Genomic DNA, 25,136 nt, shown 5'->3' with positions numbered 1-25,136 from the left:
GAGTTTAGTACAATTCTAAGTTACTTGTGTGACCAGTCAATTATAACTATGACATTTCCTGACTGGCTAAAATATGCAGATGCTATGCCTCTAGTCCAGAAAGGGGATAAAGAGATACCATCAAACTACAGACCGATTTCACTTTTGCCAGCATTCTCAAAAATTTTAGAAAAAGTAATGTACAGGCAGCTTCTCAATCATCTGACCACAAATAACATATTATCAAGAACACAGTTTGGATTTCTGAAGGGTTCTGATATCGAGAAGGCTATTTACACCTACAGTGAAATGTACTTAATTCATTACATAACAAATTACAAGCAGCAGGTATTTTCTGTGATTTGTTAAAGGCATTTGATTGTGTCAACCAAAATATCCTTCTAAATAACTTAAAATTCTATGGTGTCACAGGCAGTGCTGCAAAAGGGTTCAAGTCATACCTCGCTAACAGGAAACAAAGGGTGTCAGTGCAAGGGACTAGTGAATTAAGTCATCAGTCATCATCAGAATGGGTAGAAATTACATGTGGTGTCCCACAATGATCCATCTTAGGGCCATTGCTTTTTCTTGTGTACATTAATGATCTCTCATCAGTTACACTGCCAGAAACAGTGTTTGTTTTGTTTGCAGATGACACAAGTATTGCAATAAATAGTATGTCGAGTGTAGGTCTAGAAAGATGTGCAAATGATATTTTCATGGATATTAATAAATGGTTTAAAGCCAACTCACTGACATTAAACTTCGAAAAGACTCACTATATGTAATTCCGAACCTGTAAGAGGTTTCCACCCAGCATATGCATCAAGTACGAAGAAGAGCAGATAGACAGTCTTAAATTCCTGGGATTACAACTTGATGATAAATTCAGTTGGGAGGAGCACACCACAGAACTGCAGAAACGCCTTAACAAATCTGTATTTACAATTCGAGTGTTAGCAGACAAAGGCGATATAAAAATGAAAAAGCTTGCATACTTTGCCTACTTCCATCCCATAATGTCATATGGTATAATATTTTGGGGTAACTCTTCAATTCAAACAAAGGTTTTCAGAGTCCAAAAACGTGTAATACGTATTATTTGTGGAGTAAATTAACGGACGTCCTGTAGTAACGTCTTCAAAGAACTGGATATACTAACTACTGCCTCTAAGTATATTTACTCCTTAATAAAATTTGCCCTAAATAATATATCTCTTTTTTCCAACAAACAGCTCAGTTCATACACACAATAGTAGGAACAAAAATGATCTGCACAAGGATTAAGAACCACTTACTTTAGTTCAAAAAGGGATCCACTACTCAGGAACACTCATCTCCAATAACTTTCCGGCAAACATAAAAAATTTAGTTACAAATAAAGATCAGTTTAAAAGGAGCCTGAAAGGCTTACTAGTGGCCAACTCCTTCTACTCCATTGACGAAATTTTTAATAGAAACAAATGATGTATTGTATATACTCATATTATTAGTATTGTTATCAGCAGCTCGTGGTCTTGTGGTAGCATTCTCGCTTCCTGTGCACGGGGTCCCAGGTTCGATTCCCGGCGGAGTCAGGGATTTTCTCTACCTCCTGATGACGGTGTTGTGTGTTCATCATCATTGACTCACAAGTCGCCGAAGTGGCGTCAACTAAAAAGGACTTGCAATACGGCGGCTGAACTTTCCCGCATGGGGCCTCCCGGCCAACAATGCCATATGATCATTTCATTCCATTAGTATTGTTATTTCAGCTTAAAAAAATGGCATGTTCCACATCCACGAGAATCTAATCTAATATAATGAGGTCTGTCACGCTTTCCGTCTTTCTGATGACGTCATGAAGTGATTCCTCGGGGCCGCGAGACGGTCATTGATTCCTCAGATCCCGCGAGCTGCAAGTGAAGTCTTAAGACATCCGTTCAAGTTGATCCATTCACTCAGTTTTTTTTAATTACAGAGGGCAGCTAATCCTCTGGCCTAACACGCTGAGCTACCAGGCAGCCTTTAATTTTGTTCATTGCATTTAGTTGTGGCAGATGTCAAATGACACTCGTTGAAGTGCATCGTTGATCTCTTTCCTCAGTTCTTTTTAATTACAGAGAACAATTAATTCTTAAAAATTTTGTTTCTTGTTATTTGGGGACAGACGCCTTCTCACTACTTTCGAACTTGGAACCTCTGACATCGCATAACAGCATCTAACTGACTCTGCCATAGTGATGTTACTTCAAAACCCACCAATTCTACCGTATAAACGTCGTATTGTGAGGTCATTTTCCCAAAGCTTGGAGGACTCAGTATTCACAGTTACAAAGAGAGTAATGGCCTCAATAGTTTCCAGTATTGCAGTGAATATACCAACTGAAGATATAATGAGCTGCTCTTTTAATTTATCTTCAAGAATGGCTACCACAATTGAATGACTCGCACGATCACAAATGACGATACACGACCTCTATCGTCCACTACACAGCGTCTACACGTCATAACGACGCGATGTCTTTGTGGTTTGTGCAAAAAATCAGGTCTTCTACTGTTTACTAACCATTTTTTGTTCTTAAAAGAAAACCATATTCTTAAGTAAATTTATTTAGTGTATGGAAGTAAGACATAATAACAATACAATTAGTTCAAATTGAAATAATTATAGTTATAAACAAACATCTAGCATATTTATATAGGCTATTGCTTCTGGAGTCGCCATCGGGAAATCTTCAGGTTTCCCTTCATGAGCTGCCCGAGAGCATTCTTCAATGATATATTTTATAGTTTGGATTTCACCACAATCGCCGAAAGGCGTGGATTTCTTGCCCCATTTCTGCAGGAAATATTCACATCTGCCATGCTGGGTCCGTATTCTGTTCAGAGTTGGCTAGGTTTTACGTGGTAAACCAAAACTCGGAGGCTTTTCGGCAATGCTTGGAATTTCGTTACTCTGCTTTGTGGTTCATTGCATTAAGGTGCACGCCTAGTTCGCCTCTACGTGGTGCATGATGGCTAATGCTAAATGAACTAGCAACACTGGCGTTCAGACAAACCAAGAAAGGTTCTCTTGACCACGGAAGACACAAAACTGTAAACCATGCTTTCTTTAGAAAAATATTTGTAGGTTACAAGTGGATCGTAAATAAACTGTCCTGTGATGTACCGTTTCATACCTCTCAGGGCCCTTAGGAAACCTAAAGAAGGACAACTGTGGTATTGTCTTTTTGTTGTTGCTGCATTTTATTTCCCTACAGATGCTCCCGTTTGTAAAAGTCGTTCTACAAAACAACATAAACAATTGCGGTTCGCATGCGCTTTCACAAGATCCCGGCGAACTTAACAGCATAACTTGCTGGTCGCTTGGCGCGCTGCTATTACAGTGGGTAGTAAAACAAGACGGAGTGTCCTCACTTCTGAGTTTTTGTTAACTTCTGAAATCGTCGTGCCCTCCGGCTATCGCCAGCTATATTTTCATTCGTATGAGAACTGTTTACAATGTTAAGTGCATGTAACTGACCGATTTCTGCAAGTTATGATGAAGGAATCTCTGCGGTACTGACAATCTTTGAGATTGAGGTTTCTTGTGGGTGTTCACGTTGTGAGTGTTTGTAAATATTTGGAGCATGATGAATAAACAAACACTCCAGGGATTCACAGGTAATGTGGTTAGTTTGCACTCTTATATTCATTTTTACGGCTGTTTAATCAAGTTTTGTTGTATTATAATTTTGTAAAATTGTAGGACGTATATTGATATGTCAATCATTGTGCGATAACATTTCTTTCAGCCATTCCAGTTAAGTGTAGTGAAGAATCTTCAGCATCGCATTGCATTTTCTGGAAACAGCATTCAATCAGAGAGAAATGTGACGAAAAGCCAGCAGATCGAACACTTTTTATCATCAACGTACCCCCTTATTGCACGGAGGTGAGCATAATTTTCCCGTAAAGGTACTTTGAAAACCGTTTCGGGAATTGAGTTCTGTTACGACTGTAGAACATTTCGTTACTTCAGGAAGTTTCCTGGTGCTCTTAGTTTATGGGTTGCGTGAATGACAACTTTCATATCATTGTATCTGTGGATTTTCTCATCCGTACATAGTGCAGTTACTTTAAATTTATGACTATTAGTAGCACATAAGCAATTCATTTTTGGTAGTAAAATGTAGGCAAATGATCTTAGATGGCAATACATATTTTTTGAAAACCAGAAGCCACAGATTCCTCATTGTTTTGTTGTAAGTTTGTGATATGTTGTTGGGGAAAAGAAACTTTGTGCTCAAGTAATTTTCATTGAAATTGTGGGGTTTTTGTATTAGTTGCGAAATATTTGTTGTCTTTTAGTTGTCCCAACTTGCAACTGTTTTTAACAAGAGCATCCAGTCTCTTGTTGTGAGTGGTGCATGGAGAAATATTGTCTTTGCACTCTGTTCCACGAAACAAGTTTAATGAAGTTAAAGTTTTTATTAGCACAACTGAAATTTTGCAAGTGTTTTATGCACCCTTCAGATGATGATAATTTAGGCTACATGTGGAAAACTGAAACGAGGCAAAATTCTTTCGGCTTACATATCTTCATTGTCTGGAATGGTTGGTTTGATTGAACATAACATCCAGGTGCTTGTATACAAAGTAAACAGTAGGCTTAATTATTACATATACTGAAACAATGATGTATCTCATATGTAGAGCATCAGGGGAAGATAATTTGTTTGCCAATTCTTAGGAGAACTCTGAGATTATCACATAGTGTCACATAATTAGGCACAATGAATATTGTGGGATACCAAGGTGTTGTGGTCCGATGCCAGCATTTATGGTGGACAAATACTGCTTAGCGAATTAGCGAATAATATCAGAAACATTACTAAAGTTCATACCTTTAGGAGGTGAAGTCCCTGTACTCTTGACAGACCCATTAAAAATTGAAAAAAAAGCTGTTCCTTGAGGGGGGGGGGGGGATAGGTGGTTTAGAAACAAGAAGAAAGACCCTAGATTGAGGGTGAATCAACTGCTTTGAGAGCAAAAAAAGACAAAGATGAAATGGTTGCATAAGAAAGGTCAAAGCAGACAAGTATTGGCCAGGCATTCTTCCTCCTTGTAATTTTACAATGTGCTGTAGTAAATTGTCCATTGGGATTTGGTTATTACATTGTTCTCCAGAAGCCAGAGTATCTGAATATTGTTACGAAGTCTTGAACAACATTTGCAGTAAGAATCTGGTTGTGTATAACTCTTCACTTCAGCAAGAGGAATTCATTGCCTTATGACCACCACAAACGAAATTTTAAAAAATTTAATTTCACTAATTGTTGTCAACTTTTATCAACAACGTATTTCTTAAAGGGATGGTGATACGTAAGTGGGGTCCAGAATCTGAAAGTACTGAATATTAAATCTGCTGTGAGAAGTCGTGCTTACTATTCTCTGATTAAAATAACTTTGTGGTTGATACATTGTATTGGCAGGGAGCTGTGTTGCCAGTGTGCAACCACTCATGCTGGGCAAGGTCTGCTTGGACATACAATGCAGGCAACACAGTGAGCAGGTGAGAAAGAAGTATAATTGACTGTCTGCTGATTCCTACTATTCGAATCACTTAAACGTCAACCAGAAAGTTATTTTAATTGCTTCATACAAAGGGGTAGGAGACTTTATGGCAACCTCAATTAGACTTAAATTTTAGGGTAAGTTCAGTTGTAAGCATTTAAAATGCTACAGAATCAGGAAGGAGAATTCATTAATACCGATGGGCTTTTCTTCCCTTCCAAATTTTAAAGTATAAAGTACGCAACTAAATTATAGTGTTTACAAAAGTTGGGCATAAAGTACTCTACTATTCCCCCACCCTCACACCCCTCCATCATAAGTTGTATTGCTAGGGTTAGTGGAGCTATAGTAGTAGCAGTAATTTCCTCCTGAGTAGGTCTTAAGTGTACAAACTTGTTAGAAAGTCAAGGTGAATAAAGAAATAACCTTATGATTACTGAACTCAAAAGAATTATCTGAAATACTTCACAATTTGAAATAAAAATGGGTCAGTGAAGGAATGTCATTTATAAAAGCTTTTTGGCATACTGTCAGCCAGTTGAAATTCCAAACATGATCTGAGGTGTGTTTTTTTGTTGCAATAGACTCCATTTATCAGGATAAAACTAACTTGTGTATACTAGCCTGGATATAATTAGCAGTAGGCTTTATTACATCTGTAATACAGAAATGCCATTGTCAAAGGTTTCAAGGATGCACTTGTTTTCTTAAATTGCCACTCTTCACTTGCCAGATCAATTAGAATATGCAGTTCATGTTTTGTCAGAATGTTCACCATTTCCGTATTAGCATTTCGTTTGAGAATTTAAGTTAAGCCAAGGATATATTTTGTATCAAGCTACGTAAGATTAGGGTTGGATGTTTAGTAAGTAAGTACAAGTGGATGTGTCATATGACAGTTTCCTTTGCCCTAGTGTGTATTGTTATGTGTTTCTTAAATCAGTAAGATCAAATAACATGAAGTGATTTCTTGCATAATGCTGTACACATCTTACATTCTTTATAAATATCATAGAACAAATGATTGACAAAACATGTAGATAAACATATTTTGCGTATTGAATCCAAACTGATTTTTAATTCAGGGAGTGGCTTCATGTACATTAAGCATCATGCAGAAAGATCTGCACAGTATGGATATAATTTTCTTGCCATGGGCACAAATGGCAAGTGTTGACAGATGCCTAGATGTGCAAAATTTTTCTTGTTCACTTGTAGAGAAGAAGCATCTCCATTGTTGGTTTACCATTAGCAAATGATTGGTTTTCTTTTAAGTGGATCATAGTTGGCACCATATACGTTTTGAGTGATTTTAGAATATTCCCTTTATTTTATCAAGTGAGGTTTCCAGACTTGAGTTTTTATCCTCAATGCCTCTTATGCAGGCACATTTTTTTAAATTTTTTTTAAGGATTATATATACTTCATATTTGAGTGATAAAGTCCATAAAACTATATATAAATGGTGATGTAATTTTCTCTTTGTCTACTTTGCTTAAGCAATTTGAAATTGGTATATCAAATAAGGCAGTTTCATTTTCCACAGGATAACTTCAAGAAACTGTTGGGAATCTTTGGTCATGTTGTTGCAGTATTTTTTCATAAGAGCCCGAATGCTGGCTTACCGCCTAGAGAGGCCTCTCAGTTTTTCCACACTCATGATGAGGTTAAGGTGTGTATAAATTAACCTTTGATTAGTTTTCATTGTATAAAATTGACTAATTGTATAAAACATGTGAACAATTGCATTAATAATGATGATAATCTAAAGTTCTTTTTCTTTCTTGTTAGGGTTTCAAGGTAGCTTATGTTGTTTTTGAGACAGCAGTTGGTCTTCAGGAAGCATTATCTTGGGATGCCACAGAGCCACTTATATTATCAAGAAAGGATGCGCCTCTGACTTGTGGAATTAAGAGTAAGTTAATTCAAATATTTATGCATGTATAGTCAGTTAGAAGTACAGTTTTAACTAGGGTTTCTCATTTTTGCTGCATCTGCATATTTTTAGGGCTCTCCTTGTACCAGTACCATATTGACAAAAGCTAGTGTGTATCTGAATTGTACTGGAAACCTTGTGTTCCAGTGAGATAGTTTGATAGGTTGTCCTTTTGTTTGCATAAGTGAAGAAGCATTTACATTTCCCGGGTGCATTGAGCAGGTATTGCACCTGGTTCTTCCACAGCAACATGACCTCTTTGGCAAGGAGTTTGGAGTGGGAGTGGCATAGGGATAAACGAGGATTTTGTGTGGGTTGGATGAGCGACTAAATACCACTTTAGGAGGAATGAGGAGGATTGTGGGTAGGATATTCCTAATTCGTGACCTTAGAATAGATAAAGTCTTGGCAAAGTCTGGGGTGATGAGGGGGCACTCCTTTATTCCTGATTCTAGGGATGTGTGAAGATGTGCCACGGGAAATCTGTTTGCGGACTGGGTTTGAGGGGTAGTGCCTGTCTGTGAGGCCTTTGTGAGAACTTAAGCATACTGGGCAGTGGAATTCTCTTCACTGTATATACAGGGCGGTCAGAAAATGTGTGAAATGCTTGTAGGGATGTTACTGGGCAGGTTGTACTGAGACATAAATGTTAAGAAAGAAATTCGATATGTTGCTCCGTTTCCGAGTTATTTAGCATAGAATTTAGCCAATTGGGGCATCATGCTCTCACATTCAAGCCGCCTGCCAGGGGCAGTGTTGCCCAACGAGTGCTTTGTCTCATTAGCTGAAACTTGAATTTACGAGTGCGACGATCTGATTGGCTAACTTTAATGCTAAATAACTCGGAAACGGCACAACGTATCGAATTTTTTTCTTAACATTTATGTCTCAGTACAACTTTCCCTACAACATCACTACAAGTGTTTCAGACATTTTCTGACCACCCTGTATGTCATCCACAGGTTTTCAGGTTATATGGAAGCAATTTGTGTGGAAGGGGGTGAAAATTCCCAAAATGCAGGTACTCATGGTGGTTAGTGGGCTTAATATGGACAAGAGGTATGGATGGTTCTATCAGGTCAACATCCAGGAAGGTGGCACATTCGGCTAAGGAGGACCAGGTAAAGCAGATGGGATAGAAGGTGTTGAGATTGTGGAAGAATAAGGGTAGGATTTCTTGGCCCTTGCTAGAGGTCATGAAGATATCATCTATGAAACAGAACTGGACTTGATTAATGGCAGTTCTGATCATTTGTAAAACCACTAAGTGTGTCAAAGTCATTTGTTGACCTGTCTGTGGTGGCAGCAGAAGATAGTGAGAGGAAAGCCGAAGTTTTAAACCTCTCATTTAAGAAATCATTTGGGTCAGAACACCATACAAACATACTACTGTTTCACTCTCATGAAGACTTCCTTGTGGAGAACATATGAGTAGAAATAGGCTTCTGTTGTGGCGTAGAGAGGCAGTTGAAAGAGCTGAAAACAAATAAGTCACCGGGACCAGATTTAATTCCAGTTCAGTTTTACAGAGAATACTCTGTGGCATTGACTCCTTATTTAGCCTGCATTTATCGCAAATCTCTCGCCCAGCAAAAAGCCCTACACAAATGGAAAAAAGTGCAGGTGACTCCTTTATATAAGAAAGGTAAAAGAACTGATCCACATAATTTCAGACCAATATCCTTGCTGCAGAATTTGTGAAGATATTCTGAGTTTGAATATAATACATTTCCTTCAGACAGAAAAGCTTCTGTCCACAAATCAGCACGGGTGTAGAAAGCATCACTCATGCTTAACTCAAGTTTGCCCTTTTCTCAGATGGTATCCTAAAAACCAGATACCCTACAAATGAAGAACGGAGGGCAACAGGAAGATAAATAGATTTTGGAAGGCATTTGACATGGTGGTCCACAGCAGACTGTTGACGAAGGTACACTGTTGTTTCCCAGGTATGTGTGTGGGTCAAAGACGATTTGAGTAGAACCAAGTACACGGTTCTCTTCAACGATTCTTTATTAGAGTCAGGTATCATCAGGAGTGCTGCAGAGAAGTATGATAGGACTACTGTTATTCTGTATATGAATAATTGACCTGACAGGTAGGGTGAGCAGCAGTTTATGGCTATTTGCTGGTGGTGCTGCGGTTTATGGGAAGGTGTTGTCATTTAGTGACAGTAGGAATATACGTTCTCAGAAAAAGAAGACACATCATGAAGGAATTATGTGAATGATGCAGAAATCGCTAGCTCTGATGCACATGTACAGACAAACAAATGATTACAATTTTAGAAAAATTAGATGATTTATTCAAGAGAAAGAGCTTCACAAATTGAGCAAGACAGTAGTGTATTGGTCTACTCTGGCCCTCATGCAAGGAGTTATTCATCTTAGCACTGATTGATAGTCTTGTTGGATGCCTACCTGAGGGATGTCATGCCAAATTCTGTCCAACTGGTGCATTGGATCGTCAAAAACCTGAGCTGGTCAGAGGACCCTGTTCGTAATAGTCCAAATGTTCTCAATTGGGGAGAGATCCGGCGACCTTGCTGATGAAGGTAGGGTTTAGCAAGCATGAAGGCAAGCAGTAGAAACTCTCACTGTGAGCAGAAGGGCATTATCTTGTTGAAATGTAAGCCCAGGCTGGCTTGCCATGAAGAGCAACAAAATGGGACTTAAAATAAATTTATATAGTTCTGTGCTGTAAGGTTGCCACAGATGACAACCAAAGGAATCTTGCTACCATCCATGTGGGGTGAGAGTTTCTAGTGCTTGGCATCACGCTTACCAAACCCCATCTTGACCAGCAAGGTCGCCAGATCTCTCCCCAATTGAGAATGTTAGGAGCATTATGCGCAGGGTCCTCTAATCAGCTCGGGATTTTGATGATTTAATGCACCAAGTGAACAAAATTTGGCATGATACCCTTCAGCAGGACACCAAAAACTCTTATCAATCATTGTCAAACCAAATAACTGTTAGCATAAGGGCCAGAGATGGACCAATGCATTATTGATTTGCTTAATTTTGTGAAGCCCTTTCTCATGAGTAAGCAGTTGACTTTAGGCAGTCATTTGAAGCAGTTGTGATGCATGTGGTGTTGAAAATGGAAAAATCTAGTATCATGCGCTGATTAAATTGTTTGTAATGTAATATTTAATACCAAGTGATATTCATTTGGGGACTGTAAATGTGCATGGTGGCTTTTCGACTTTAGTTTTCACCATGAATAAATGGGTGACCGATTTTAAATGTTGCCATGAAAGCATCCAAGATGATACACATTACCATACCGGAAATCGTCGACAAAGTGCACAATATAATTTTGGAAGATTGGTCCATAAACACGCATGAAATTGATAATGCTGTAGGGATATGAAAGGAACATGTTGGTTCCATCTTGCACCAAGAATTGAACATGAGAAAGCTTGGGTGCCACATGTGCTCACTGAGGATCACAAAATGCATTCACACAACGCTATGTCAATACTTGACACTATGCACCCATATCCAAACAGCTCCCAAGAAGGTCAGGATGATGCCACCATCAGGGAAGATCATGGATCAGTGTTTTGGTGCACAAAATGAAATTTGGTGATTGACTCTCTTGAAAAACGTAAAACATAACTGTAGAATACTACTCTCAGCTTCCAACAAAACTAGATGCAAGCATTCATGAAAACAGACCCGGCTTAAAGAAGAAAAAACAGATCATAGTCCATCAGGACAATGCACCTGCACGCTAAAGTGTCTTGCCAATGAGGAAAATGAGGGATTTGCACTATAAAGTGCTGCAACATTCACCTTATTCCCCAGATTTGGGTCCTTGGACTTCCATCTGTTTTCAAAACTGAAGAAATTCCTCACTGGTCAGCACTTTTTGTCCAGTCAATAAGCCATTGTGGCTGTAGATAGGTACTTTGCAACACTTCTGAGGGAACATTACAGAAGGGGATAATGGCTTTGGAACACTACTGGATGAAATATATTGAAATTAGAGATTATTTTGAAAAACAAAAGTTCTTTAAAAGTATAAATTATCATAAGGACAAGAAGTTTTCAGTTTTCCCTCATGTAGTGTAGATGTTCTAAATTGCGTATACATGTTACACAAGCAGATGTCAGTAGCTGTTAAGAGTGAAAGTTACATCCTATCATTTTTGTGGCTGTATCCTTCAAGTGCTAAATTCAAACTTTCCTTTGTCACTCAGTGAACCCTTGAATCATTTCTCACCAAGTTATGTACTGAATGTACTGCAAAAGCAGATATAACTGACAAACATCAGTTAAAATGAGTATATGGTCCATGAGGAAGTCAAAGTGTCATAGGAATGATAAACAGATTACGCGTACAGGGTATATAAAAATGACTTTACAACTTTGATAATTCGTGCAACTTATTCATGTGACTTACAGACTTAGCCTTGGTGGAATCTTGAAGGAAAATTATCAAATTTTGACTCACTTGGTACGCTAATAGAGAATTGTGCCACCATAAACACTAGCAGCAGTTGCAACAAAGATTGCTGCATGAGCATGCTTGCTGTGTGTTTCGGTTTCAAGAGTTGAAGCCTGCAACAGCTGTGGAATGTAATTTCATACAGAGTATGGTAAATATTCTCCCAGTTGGCCTACTATTTATGAATGGCATACATGTTGTATTGAAACTGGATGTTCAATAAGACATAAAAAAATCCTCAGGTCATCCCCCACCTATGACTGGTTGCCATTGCATCTCAAACCATCCAAGTTCACATTGGTGCAAAAACTAGAACATGCTGATAGGATTGCTTGTAAGGATTTTTGCGTGTGTATGGGGTGAACATGAAGATTTCATTGAATAGAGTGTCTTTAGTGATGAGTTGACTTTTCAGTTAAGAGGTTAAAGTCAGTAAACACAACTGGAAGATTTGAAAATCTGTGAAAAATCCTTGAAACATGAACATGGTAGGCCAATATCGAATGTGTGTTTTTTCTTCATTGTACAAGAGCAAAGTTTATTGACCTATATTTTCTCAAGAGAAAACTATCAACAGACTAGTGTACTGTCAAACGGGGTGATTTCAGACTGTTTTGTCATTATTTTGATTGTAACTTTCGTATATATTGTGAGATTAAATTGATTGTTATGGGAATTGTAGGGTATATGTGTAACGAATAAAATATCCCAGAACCAGAAAGTGTATGTGTAGGTACATTTATCTGAGGCAGTTAAATAAAGTGTCTGAAGTCACCCCATGGATTGGGGTGATTTCGGACACGTGTTATTTAAATCTCTGTCCGAAGTTAAAGTATATAGAGGGCGAATTCGGACATTTGCTGCCTTTTAAAAAAATTCTACATACTTTTTATTTGATTTTGGTGACATTTTACACATTGATCATGTTACTAGGTGGGAGATTTTCCAGCTTTGCCTTGATATTGGAGGAAAACGTCTTAATAGTCTCTTTGTTCACTTCTGCAGGAACTCGTTTAATATTTTCGCTTAAGCGAACAGAAAGATCTTCTGAGTGTCGTTTGAGGAGTAAATGCACCCATTCTTCTCCTGGCAAATTGTTACGAAATTTCTTCTCTTTTCAGCCAGATTTATCAAGGTAGCCTTTAACTAAATATCTAATATCCAATTTAGTGAAGGGAAATCCCCAATGTGTAGCCCTCAAGATACCTTGCTTCAACTTTTCTTCTTCTTTATTTAGCATTGGCTGTCCTCCCATTTTTTTCGTATGTGCTTCCTGCAATTTATTTGGTAGGGTTGATTTAGGTATACCGTACAAATCACATGCTTTTCTGTATGATAAATTACCACTCTGAATATCACGAACAGCTTTATCTAAAAGTTCTGGGTCATAATTACACCATACTGTAGCACCTCTCCTGCTCTTATATGTTCTCGGCATTGTCCGAAATCACCCCACACAGTACACAGTTTTACAAAAACCATCGTTATTTTATAACCTTGCATGAGAAACTTGACAAACTTGTACAGAAATTGTCTCAATGCTGTTAGCTACTGAGTGCGTCGACAATTACGGTTACAATACCTTCCCGTTCAGCACAACAATAGAAAGTTTCAACTTTACGATAATGCATGGGTTTTTAACACTGAGACTGTTCATCAGTTATTCACCTAGGGAAACAACTGACGCAAAATAAAAGTTGTGGATAGCAATAAATTCAATCTTGCACTTAAAATAAATGGCGCACAGATGTTAAAATAAGTAACTCTTTGTTTCTATGCATTGGCAAAGAGCAAATAAGCCATACTGTCTGAATTCACCCCAGTGTCCGAAATCATGCCGTTTGACGGTACTTAGATTGCTGAATAACTTTTTAATCCTCCAAATTGATGGTGAGGACAAAGAACACAGTGTACAGTTTATGCAAGATGATGCAGCACCACACTACCTCCGATGTCCAGGATTTCCTAAATGTCTGCTTACAGTTAAGTGTATGGGCCGAGGTGAACCAGTTGCATGGCCCCCGTATTACCAGGCCTGACACCTCTTGACTTTTTCTTTTGGGCATTCACCAAGGATACTATATCAGTCCCCTCCCTTACTGGCTTCTCTACCAGAACTTGACGCTAAAATCTGTCTTGCAGTCTAACAAGTCGCACCCGACATGCTGCAGTGAACGTGTCAAGACATTGACTTCAGGTGGTACATGTGATGAATGACCAATGGAAGTCACATTGAAACTGTTTCAGTGAAAGGTAAAAGGACTTGATGTATTATGCTATAAAATGACACCAAAACTGTACCTGTAAGTTAAATGAATAGATCAGTGTGAGTTTTCTTTGGTAAACTCAGTATAATTAAGATTTCGAAACCACATCATTTTTGTGCAAACTGAGGGCAAAAAGCACAAAGTATTTGGATGGATTTAAATTTACTAAGCAGTTAATTGGTACTGTGTTGTCAGGTTTTATTATTATTATTAATTTTTTTCCCCATGAAGAGCTTTATGGAGAATTGTTTATGTATTTGGTGGAGACAAAACAAGCCTTAGATCGAATGGGTGCTAGTCCTGCCAGAATATGCACTAGACTATTTGACAATTATCAGCAGTGCAGAATTTCAATCAAAAGTAGTTTTGTGTGTGTGTGTGTGTGTGTGTGTGTGTGTGTGAGAGAGAGAGAGAGAGAGAGAGAGAGAGAGAGAGAGAATGTTTATTTGTTACTCTTTTGTTGAACTGTTAAGGAAATCTGATATTTGGGATTTTTTAAATGCAGAAGTTGTGATTCACACATTGTTTCAGAATGGTGTTCAGAGTACAACATGAGAATTCCTGATGTCGATGCAATGCAGAAGGAAATAGATGATTTTATGGAAAAATTTGATCACAAGATGGCTGAAAATACTAGGTTGGAAAAGCAAGCAATGGAGGAAGATGATGAGGGATGGGTTACTGTTACAAGGAAGTAAGATAGTTGTTATTATTTACTTCTGTATGCATAGTTAGGTTTTTCTATAGCAGCAATCGTAATGGCTTAAATTAATTTATGTTCAGTTTTTTCTTTCTGTGTTAGTTGTAGTAATAGACGTGTGGGCATTTTTAGTCTTTAGAGAATCAGATTGTATGTAATGCTCAGGTGTACAAAGTGGTAATTCATACTCATTCCTCCATTTGTTAACTTTTTTCACAACCAATTGTCCACTTTGCTGTACTCACTTCTAAAAGCAGCTCATTCCTTTGCCTGGTAGAAATGTTATGTTTTCTTCCTGTATGGTAGGTAACAATTTTAGTGAATGTTTTATACATTACAACAAGGAGGCTCATAGATCCATGTTTAACCTGGTTCCTCTCTTCTTAAATCACATAATTAATGTGTTCCAATTTTCTTCTTCCACACGCAATCTGTAAACACTTTTGTTTTTATGTGTTTGCCCCCACACAACAATCTTCAATTACCTGTAACAATTATATACATTTCATCTAACACTACTTCCCGAATCACTTATTTTCATTGTTAATTGTCTGCTTTCGAAATACACTTCCTAGGCTATACAAACATTTACAGAAATTGTAGAATGCTTGTACTATTTCCTCTCTGAGCCCTGCCGTTTGCACTGATGAAACATGTCTACCCAATATAAGTTTCTGTATTGTCCTTATACTCATATTTTTTTAATAGTTTATCTTATAAAATTTTTATTCTCTTTTCATATCCTCAGGAAGACATTCCTGAATTTGTTTAATTAGTCTATCATTTTTCGATTAGCATTTGTGCTAAATTCTTGCCTTCTGTTTAATAGCTCCCTTGTTCCATTTGAGACTATTTTCTTGTATTCTCTTCATACTTACTATACCTTCTACTGTTATTATTAGTATCTTTCATATATGTTTCTATAATTCTCTTTTCTAAGTTGTTCAGTTGTCTACTTAATTTAATCCGCCTTGTTCTTAAATAAATTCTCACAATTTACATTTTTCACTTTCTATCTGATGACAATTTCTTCCTGGCTTTGTTTCTGGTTTTAATCAGTGATCACTTGTAATTCAGAAGTAGTTTAAGTTTTTCACATCTTTCATTTTTAATTCCATTTGGAATTTTCCTAGTCTATTTTCTATTAGTTTTCTTTCGAAAGCACATGTAAAACACAAAACATGTTCTTGTTAAATACTGCTTGTATGTGGGCTCTTATTACTGGTATTACACTGAGGAGTTAAAGAAACTGGTACACCTGCCTAATATTGTGTAGGGCCCCCACAAGCACGGAGAAGTGCCACAACATGACATGGCATGGACTTGATTAATGTCTGAAGTAGTGCTAGAGGAAACTGACACCATGAATCCTGCAAGGCTGTCCATAAACCTGTAAGAATACGAGGAGGTGGGATATCTCTTCTGAACAGCATGTCGCAAGGCATTCCAGATATACTCAATAATGTTCATGTCTGGGGAGTTTGGTGGCCAGCATAAGTGTTTAAATTCAGAAGAGTGTTTCTGGAGCCAGTCTGCACCAATTTTGGACATGTGGGGTGTTGCATTTTTCTGCTGAAATTGTCCAAGTCTGTTGGTATGCACAAAGGACATGAATGGATGTAGGTAATCAGACATGCTTACATATGTGACACGCGTCAGAGTTGTATCTGGATGTATCAGGGGTCCCATATCACTCCAATGTACATGCCCCACACTATTGCAGAGCCCCCACCAGCTCAAACAGTTGCCTTCTGACACGCAGGGTCCATGGATTCATGAGGTTTTCACCATACCCATACACATACATCTGCTCGATACAATTTGAAATGAGACTTGTCCGACCAGGCAACATGCTTCCAGTCATAATCATACAAATGTTGGTGTTGATGGGCCCAAGCGAGGCGTAAAGCTTTGTGTTGTGCAGTCATCAAGGGTACATTAGTGGGCCTTTGGCTTTGAAAGCCCATATCAATGGTGTTCGTTGAATGGTTTGCACACAGACACTTTTTGATGGCACAGTGTTGAAATCTGCAGCAATTTGCAGAGTGGTTGCACTTCTGTCATGTTGAATGATTCTCTTCAGTCATTGTTGGTTCCATTCTTGTAAGATCTTTTTCCGGCTGTAGCGATGTTGGATATTTGATGTTTTACCGGACTCCTGATATTTACGGTACACTAGTGAAATGGTCATAAAGGAAACTACCCACTTCATCCCTACCTCAAAGATTCTGTGTTCCATCACTCGTGTGCAATAACACCATGTTCAAACTCACTTAAATCTTGATAACCGGCCATTGTAGCGGCAGTAACCAATCTAACAACTGCGCCAGACACTTGTCATCTTATATAGGCTTTTCCAACCACAACGCCATATTCTGCCTGTTTACATCTCTGTGTATTTGCATACACATGCCTACACCAGTTTCTTTGGCACATCAGTGTATATCCGAAAGTCTCCACCAAGGAATCATTCTTTAGGTTTTTCCCTACTTTCACTTCAAAATCCATTATGATCACCTTGTAATGGGATTTGCTGTCATTTATCAACATCTGTAACTGTATGTAATCACTGCCAGAGTCAAACCTTAATGTCCAGAGACAGAGACCACATGTATGTGAGTTGTGGTTGTGTTAATGTGCATTTTTTTTCTACTTCTAAAGAAAAGCTTTGTCCAGAAACTGAAATATTTGTAGCATTCTTTTCCATTGTGCCTGTCTGTGAGTTAGCACCTCCACTGTGTGGTGAGTAGCAATCTATCCTTTCCATATTGTTTGTAGAGGTTTTGTACCTCGTCATGATAATGTGAAATGTTGTCAGTAGAATGAAGTGATTACCATGGCTATCTATTGTCTTAAAAACTAGCCGTCGGTCACTAATATTAAGTCAAAATTGACCTGGTTTCGACGCTACTATGAGCGTCGTCTTCAGAATTAGACTAACTGTACTAAAACATTAGGTATATAGTACATTAATAAAATTAAAGTTTCTACTGACTCGAAACAATGCAGTACTTACAAGTCACATATTAAAAAAGATCTCGGCCGGAAAGGCAACGTCATGAACACTTGTCAGATGGCGAGCAGCCCTTAGCTGTTAGTCTAATTCTGAAGACGACGCTCATAGTAGCGTCGAAACCAGGTCAATTTTGACTTAATATTGGTGACCGAGGGCTTATTTCTGACATGGTCACTGAACCTTTGCAGCATGCTCAAAGTTTTAAAAACTAGCCCTGTTTTCTGAGTCATCATTTTTGTATTCTTGACATGTATGTTTTGTGCACAATTTATGAATATCACCAATTTTTTTGCAGGGGAAAGAAACCAGGATTTGCAAGAAAAGAAAGTATAGAAAAGAAAATCATGAGCAAAGAAAAGCAAAAACGTTCAAAAAAGGAACTCTTAAATTTTTATACTTTCCAGATCCGAGAGTCAAAGATGAAACACTTAGCAAAATTGAGACAAAAATTTGAAGAAGATAAGAAGCGAATTAATGTGTTAAAACAGTCGAGAAGATTTAAACCTTTCTGATGTTCAAAAATTATTTTGTGAAAATTGTGAATTTAGAATATAATTTTTGAGAGTTACAGGGATATTTTTGTAGATTGCAGTGGCGGAAAATAACTTCAGTTTCATTCTGCAATTATCTGCACCTTGTGTACTCACTGTACCTCTCGCTTTAAAGAACAGTTTTCAATTTGCGTTCCCCAAGAAAGTGAAATGCTAATTACAGGAAGTTGTTTAATATTAGAGCTGTTATGACGTAAGTTCTCTGTTATGGCTGTGAAGACTCTATCATATGTATTGTTGCTTGAAACTGTAGTTACTTTGAAGTAATTGGACAGACTGATATGATGATTTCCATCAACATCAACCTTAACATCATGTAAAAACGATGATGCATTCATATTCCAGTCCCAAGCTGAATACAGAAAAAGTTTATACCTACACCTATGCCTTAATTTTTTATTGCATTCTTTTCATGTTTAGATGGTATATTTAGAGGTGTCCAGGCAAGTTCAATATTCCATGTTAACAGACAGTATTTTAACTGATGACTCAAATATCATTGACAGGTTTTTTTAGGAGAAGCAACATTTTGTACCCCCATTGCAAAATGGGTTGGCTACTTTATAGGCTTTTTAGACTAGTGCTAAAAAAAAGTCATGTAATCAGTACTGAATTGTAGGAAGTGCTCCAAGAGCCATTTGTTGTGAATTCTCAAAACTGTTTCTCCATTTGTGACGGCTTAATATTGTGTCCAGGTCTCATACAAACTATAAACCCTTGTTTACGAACATTGTAGATAGGAGGTACCTATATTAAAGTGATAACATTAGTAAGTTTGGTGATTAATGCACACAATTTTTTCAATAGTTTTAAGTTTTATGAAATTGACGAAATTGTCCTCCTCCTGTCAGATGCTGGCTGCTCTTGTGTAGGTGTGTAAGTTGTCAAGTCACACCAAATAATTCTGACAAGTCTCAGAACATTTTTCTGTGTATTATAAGTCTGCAATCACTGATTATCTGTTGTAGAATATTCTTCGCTTTGTATATACAGTATTGTGGTTGTATTTGCTTGGCCATTGTGATACTAAATGTAAAATATCAAAATACTTACACAGTAATTGATTCCAGAAATTAAGTACTTGTGTTAGCTTCAGTAGTTAGTGTGATCTTTCACAGATGAAGCTGGAGGTGGCTGCTCAGAGAGTCATGACCTGCAAGTTCTTGATGAAAGACTGCTTTGGCTAGTGTGGGACTAACAAAGAATTGTTTTTTATTTATAGATTACTGCTTTTGTCTTCCCATAAAACAGCTTCTGTGTTGTCACTGCTTTATAATATCCTGTGCCTGTAAGAGATATCGCTAGAAAACATTTGACCATTGCTCCATAATATCTGAGCAAAAAGAAATTTCTTTTTAGTGAATCAGTTCTTCCCAGATATTTTTAAGGAAATATTCACTCAATTCAGTTATATAAAATAATAATTTTGTAAATTAATATGTATTGCAAGCTGAATTTATGGTATCACTGGTACCTAGTTTATCATGTGTTCACTCAGCTGATCAGTGATGTGTTGCTATGATGAAGTGTTTGCAATTTTAGTGTCTCCATTTTCTAATGCTGCACATAAAGAGAGAATATTCTAATCAAAATTCCTCTCAAATGATGCCTAGTTCTTAACACGCGCACGTAAATAGTTGGTCTGATTTGTATCATTACAGGATTGTATAACTACCTATGGATGTTTATATTTCATTAGTCAGTACTTCATGGTGGTATTAATTTCGCAACTTTTACCTTTTTAATGCAGATATTGCAACAGTATATGGCTAAGTATGACTTTCATTTTTGTGTATCTGTGTCTATAATTATTAAATTTAGATGATGTGAAAATACTTTTATTTATACTTTGTGACAAATGAAAAAGTTGGTACAGTGATAATAAGAGCCATTTTGAAATAAAAAATTTCAAATCGTGGAATTGTACTCAATTTAGTGCCAGAAGTGGTCAAGTCCACAACAGCTAGTCACATGACTCATATGAATGTGAAGTCAAAAAATTGTGCAATGTAGGATTGATTTGAATAATGAGAAGTTCTGATTTCACTTTTGCCATCCCATATTTCAGTCATAATTCAATGATTTGTATAACTTCTTTCCTCCATCAAGTCATGTTTCTTTTTTCCATTTGGAAATCATACACAAAATTGCAGACAGACAACCCCCTCACTTGAAAATATTGCTGAGTGAGATGTAAATACACTAGTTTTCTAACTTAAATTTTTTCTGGTTTTAGTATAATCTCTCTCTCTCTCTCTCTCTCTCTCTCTCTTTGCATGCATGTATGCTTTTCTGCATGTCCCATTTGTCACTCACTGTTCAGTAGTATGTTATTGTTTGCCTGTCCTAATTTTTGTGTCTAGTTACTAGCACGGAAAGACTCAACATTCAGCCCTGCTCTTGTTTCCGCTGGCAAGTAAAAATCTCCATGTGCTTCCTAGTTTTGCTAGTTCTCATACTGTATAATAGACGGTCTTAGCTATAGAAGCTGAACATAGAAACTGTAGTCATTACACACACACACACACACACATACACATACACACACACATTACAGCATCAGAAGAATTGTATGCTGAAGAATACAAGTTCACACCATGAGTTACAATATTTAGCATGTTGTTCATGTGCCTATATATTTGTCAACACTTTCTTACCATTTTGTCAATGTGCGCAGTAGTTTTCTTGGTATTCATTTATACTTCATTCTGCATTACAAGTTTAAAAATGTTTTACTTGTATCTCATAACCACAGGAGCTTACTTCATTGTACAAGTAATAACATTAGCAGGGTGTTGCTTACATGTACAATTATCTATAGTTCTAGAAACATTTAAGAGCTGAAGGTATGTTACACAAAAGCCACTTCTCAAGTGATGTGAACTCATTTTATGTTATTTATAAGGATATTGCTGTCAAAAGTTTGACATACATCAGTACTTCTAAGGCCCCATTAGAAAGGGACATTATGCTGAGGGGCACGTGTTGTTCAGTTTATTGAGCTTATAAGCACAGTAGAATCCACTGCAGAGGGAGCTTAGAAATCCAGGGCATCAAATTAATAACTATTTTGTTATACTTCTTTTCTTTGTATTTAAGCCATGACCCATTGAAAATTAAATTCTTCTAGTCAGTTCTCTTTACATCAACATTACAGTATCATGTATATATTAAATTTTTTATATAATATATTACTCTGTTCTCTGAGCACAGATGAAGCAGTAAATTCATCTTAATTTAGAAGTTACATACTCTTTGCTGAATTCACAAATTACTTCTCTTGCATAGTACAAAAAAGCGATAATAGGCACTGTTTGTTCTGTACTGAAGTTTTTTTAGTATACAATACAAATTAATTAAGTGATAAAAGTTTTTGATGTTCATCAATGCTGTATGACTAATGTATGCTTGAGGATGAGTTGATTATATATTTGTAATTATTGCACGGTGTTAAAACTACACATTTCTACAACAGTGCCATATTAACTTGTTTCACATTTTTGGAAATCACTGCGTACTTGAGACTTTTAGTACGAAAATACATTGTTTCTGTTGTAACATAAAAGCTATATTTTGTATTTGTTGTGCACTTTCAAAGTGTTTGCAGTTTTTTTTCCAGGCGCAGTCGATATTACAACATTGTGGAATACATTTATTGTTAAAAATTGACATAGTCCAGTTTAAATATATAAAAAAAGATTTTAAGTAAATTTTTCTGCTTCTCTGTACATTAAAAATAGGAAATACAATATTCTCATCGTACAAAATAATTTAAAAGAAAACTGTGCATGGTAATGTGCAGAATTGATTTTAAATTCTGGACTAGACTAAGTTTTACTTATACACAAATATAATTATTACCATAATGGTGAACTTGTTTTACAAGTTCGGCACAGTCCAGAAATTTTTTTTCTTCTATAAATTTGACTGCTTAAATGACTTCACACTCTTAAGAGAGATATTCATATCACATAATTAAATCACCAGCACACAGTGTTTGCAATATAATGTAGGTCAGTGGTAAGTATCATACATTTCAAAACCGGGTCTGATTATCCGTCACTTTATACAGCAGCAATGTTACAAGGCATGGTTCATCTGAGCAACAGCTTTAAGTTCATAAATGTGGTGGTCCCATACCTAATTTCATTTCCACAGGAGGATTAACTACTAACCAGAATTGTCATGTGCATTCACCATAGTTTTGTAGGCAGTAAGACTCAGTATAACACTGGAAAATGCTTACAGGGCAGTTTCCAGAGTCGGTGAGGGGCTCTTTGATTCAAGAGTTCCTAAAATGTACCTGCCTGGTGAACCATTATAATAATTAGTTTTTGTTTTGTCATTGGATTTGCTCTTTGGGGTGCAGGCATTCAACAGGCTTTGTTGCTGCATAATAAGTTGTGGTGATTTGAACTCGGTATTTAACATGCGATTATGGTTATCTGTTTTTATCTGATTATTAGTGTAAGTCCTTACATTATTTATCTGGTTTGAATTCACATTTTCCTTAATATTTTGTTTTGAAAACATTTCTGGTGATCTCACTGGAGGAACTTTTGAGTTGCAAAATAAAAGCCTATTACTTGCTGTGGAATTTTTTGCATTAGTGTTCAATACACTCTGCCCTGGAAGATTTGATTTTTGTTGTATACTAGTTTGGTACCTCGAAGTTCCAGTCTTATTGGCTTCCACATTTGATGGTTGAGTCAGTTTGTCTGTGCCAAAAGAGTCACTCAACGGCCTCCGCACTGAGGGATTCATCAAAGTAGTCCCACGACTGCTTGTTGCAGTGCTTGCTAACTTTGACTGCTGTTGCCTTGAGGGACTATTTTGTGGTGAATTTGACGTGTCCTCGTCCTCTGCACAATCTTCTGGTATTGTAGAGGAGAGGACGTCTGTTCTTGGTGAAGAGAACTTCCATGTTGCTAATGTCCTAGGGGAAGATAACAACTTGGGTCCACCATTACGCTTCTCCACAGGACTTCTGGACGAGTAGCAGCCATTAGTATTGATTGTTGCAGAAACCATCTTCTGACGAGACAACTTCAGCTGTTCCACAGCAGATAGTTTGGTCCCCGGGTAGCCTGTTATGCTGGAAATATTTGATTTGCTACTTTGCTGCAGTAAGAGTCTCTTAAAATCATTTCTAGATGTTTGCTGGATAGAAGCCAACCGGTCACAAGCCCAACTCTGTCGAGACCCAGGAAGTTGCACAGGTGATCTCGAGTTCAGCGATTGACGCAGAACTTCTTCTTCATTCGCATTTGGTGACCAGCTGTGGCGATTTCTACCATTTTCATTTCTGTTGTTGAATGTCCCTGTTTCAGGTGTGTACCTATTTGCAGCTCTTCCCTGAAGTCCACAGAGAGAGGATTCTGAACTTCCAGGAGAGAGACTAGTTGCAGAGGAGCAAGATGGGGAAGCACTCCTGCTATAACTGTCTGAATCTGTTTTTATATTTAAACGCTTTTTTGATTTGTGAATTGCAGCAAAGATCTCTTCTGATGTCATGGATGTTCGAGGTGGTGATATAAGGCGTGGAGACCCAACTCTCACATGGTTTACTTGCAAATGTGTGTTGCTGTATGCCTTGAATGTGTTTCCATTGTCATTTTGCAAACTTTGCTTTGGAATTGGCGAGAAATTTGTACTCATGTCCATGGACATTGTTCCACTCTTAGTTGGCGTAGAAGAGAAGAATGCTTGCCTTGTGTTCTCTGTTTGTTGCCGTTGTTGATTAGACAGAGCGAGATGAGAATTTTGTGGCTTTGTCTCAGGCACTTTAGGAACAGAAGCTGGCATGCCACATACAGAATGTGTATTTGTTGTTGCCACTGGCACTCTGTGTGTATTTGAGTAAAGTTGTGTTGCACACACATTGTACTGATACGGCATCATGTTTTTGTGTTCATTACTTCTTTCACTGTCTACGTAATTCCTGCAGCTACTGGTAGCTATAGTGTTGAAACGTCTGCTGCCTGGATCTTGCTGCATTGGATTGATTTGTTTTCCTGAACTCTCCATGTCCAATTTATCTTGTGATCTTCTGGCAGGTAGTGTCCAGTAAGGAGGAGCTGAATATGGAACATGCTGTGTGTGATCAGTGGTATTAGACCACACTGCATGTGGAGAATAGCCGTACCTTGGTGGTTCCTTACCATAAGTTGGATTTCGTCCTAGTAACAGAAACAACAAAATTAACATTTTAAAAAGCTCTGTTGATGATAAAATCCCCCTGCCACTTATAGATAATGTGTACTTTCTTTAGTTTTGTTAGGCTGCAGAATAAATAAAAGTCACAAAAATGGAACCACTTGTAATATTTGTGACTAAATGAGAGTGTAACTAATTTATTTTTGAAAAAATCACTGTCTTCATTTCTTGTTTTATTCCAGTATGTAGACTGTGTGGTAGAATTTTTAGCTTATTATACAAATATTGTTTTGATTAAGCTATATTTACTTCTAGTAGTAAGATCATTATGCACACAGGGTAATTTGGAATATTTATGACATCTTCCACTTTGAGGAATCATTGACTCTCTATTTTCTGAGAATTCAAATTCTAGGAACTTCATCAGGCAATAGGCAAAAGGCCCTAGCTCCAGAACATCAATATTGTAGTGTTCCAGATCTTTCATTGCATAAGGGAGTTTTAGCAGTGATTTTGTTATGTTATGGACAATAAAATA

The 25,136-nt window shown here is 37.3% G+C and overlaps 2 protein-coding genes across 3 annotated transcripts in view; one reads left to right on the top strand and one right to left on the bottom strand.

Moving 5' to 3' along the window:
• Positions 1–2,743: 2,743 nt before the first annotated feature.
• LOC126283331 (ribosomal RNA-processing protein 7 homolog A) lies at positions 2,744–20,359 on the top strand. The gene is made up of 6 exons (XM_049982263.1): positions 2,744–3,624; positions 3,756–3,895; positions 7,064–7,189; positions 7,309–7,432; positions 14,707–14,869; positions 18,187–20,359. The coding sequence occupies exons 1-6, from the start codon at positions 3,591–3,593 to the stop codon at positions 18,401–18,403; spliced, it is 804 nt and encodes a 267-aa protein (XP_049838220.1). The 5' UTR covers positions 2,744–3,590; the 3' UTR covers positions 18,404–20,359.
• Positions 19,160–25,136, bottom strand: part of LOC126283304 (uncharacterized) — a 777,804-nt gene continuing 771,827 nt past the window's right edge. For both annotated transcript variants that reach the window (XM_049982262.1, XM_049982261.1), the window contains exon 11: positions 19,160–24,621. In XM_049982262.1, the coding sequence (XP_049838219.1) occupies positions 22,685–24,621 (1,937 nt within the window). In that variant the 3' untranslated portion in view covers positions 19,160–22,684. The remainder of the gene's footprint in view (positions 24,622–25,136) is intronic.

The sequence above is a fragment of the Schistocerca gregaria genome, chromosome 1 (assembly GCF_023897955.1).
Source record: "Schistocerca gregaria isolate iqSchGreg1 chromosome 1, iqSchGreg1.2, whole genome shotgun sequence".
Classification (NCBI taxonomy): Eukaryota; Metazoa; Arthropoda; class Insecta; order Orthoptera; family Acrididae; genus Schistocerca; species Schistocerca gregaria.
Note: the sequence above shows the minus strand (reverse complement) of the source record. Positions and strands in the feature narration are given on the sequence as shown.

Excerpts from the sequence above, each read along its gene's own strand:
- LOC126283331 (XM_049982263.1), top strand. The coding sequence starts at position 3,591 with ATGATGAATAAACAAACACTCCAGGGATTCACAG. Across the intron at positions 3,625-3,755 it reads AACACTCCAGGGATTCACAG|CCATTCCAGTTAAGTGTAGT; the intron begins GTAATGTGGTTA and ends CATTTCTTTCAG. Across the intron at positions 7,433-14,706 it reads TCTGACTTGTGGAATTAAGA|AATGGTGTTCAGAGTACAAC; the intron begins GTAAGTTAATTC and ends ACATTGTTTCAG.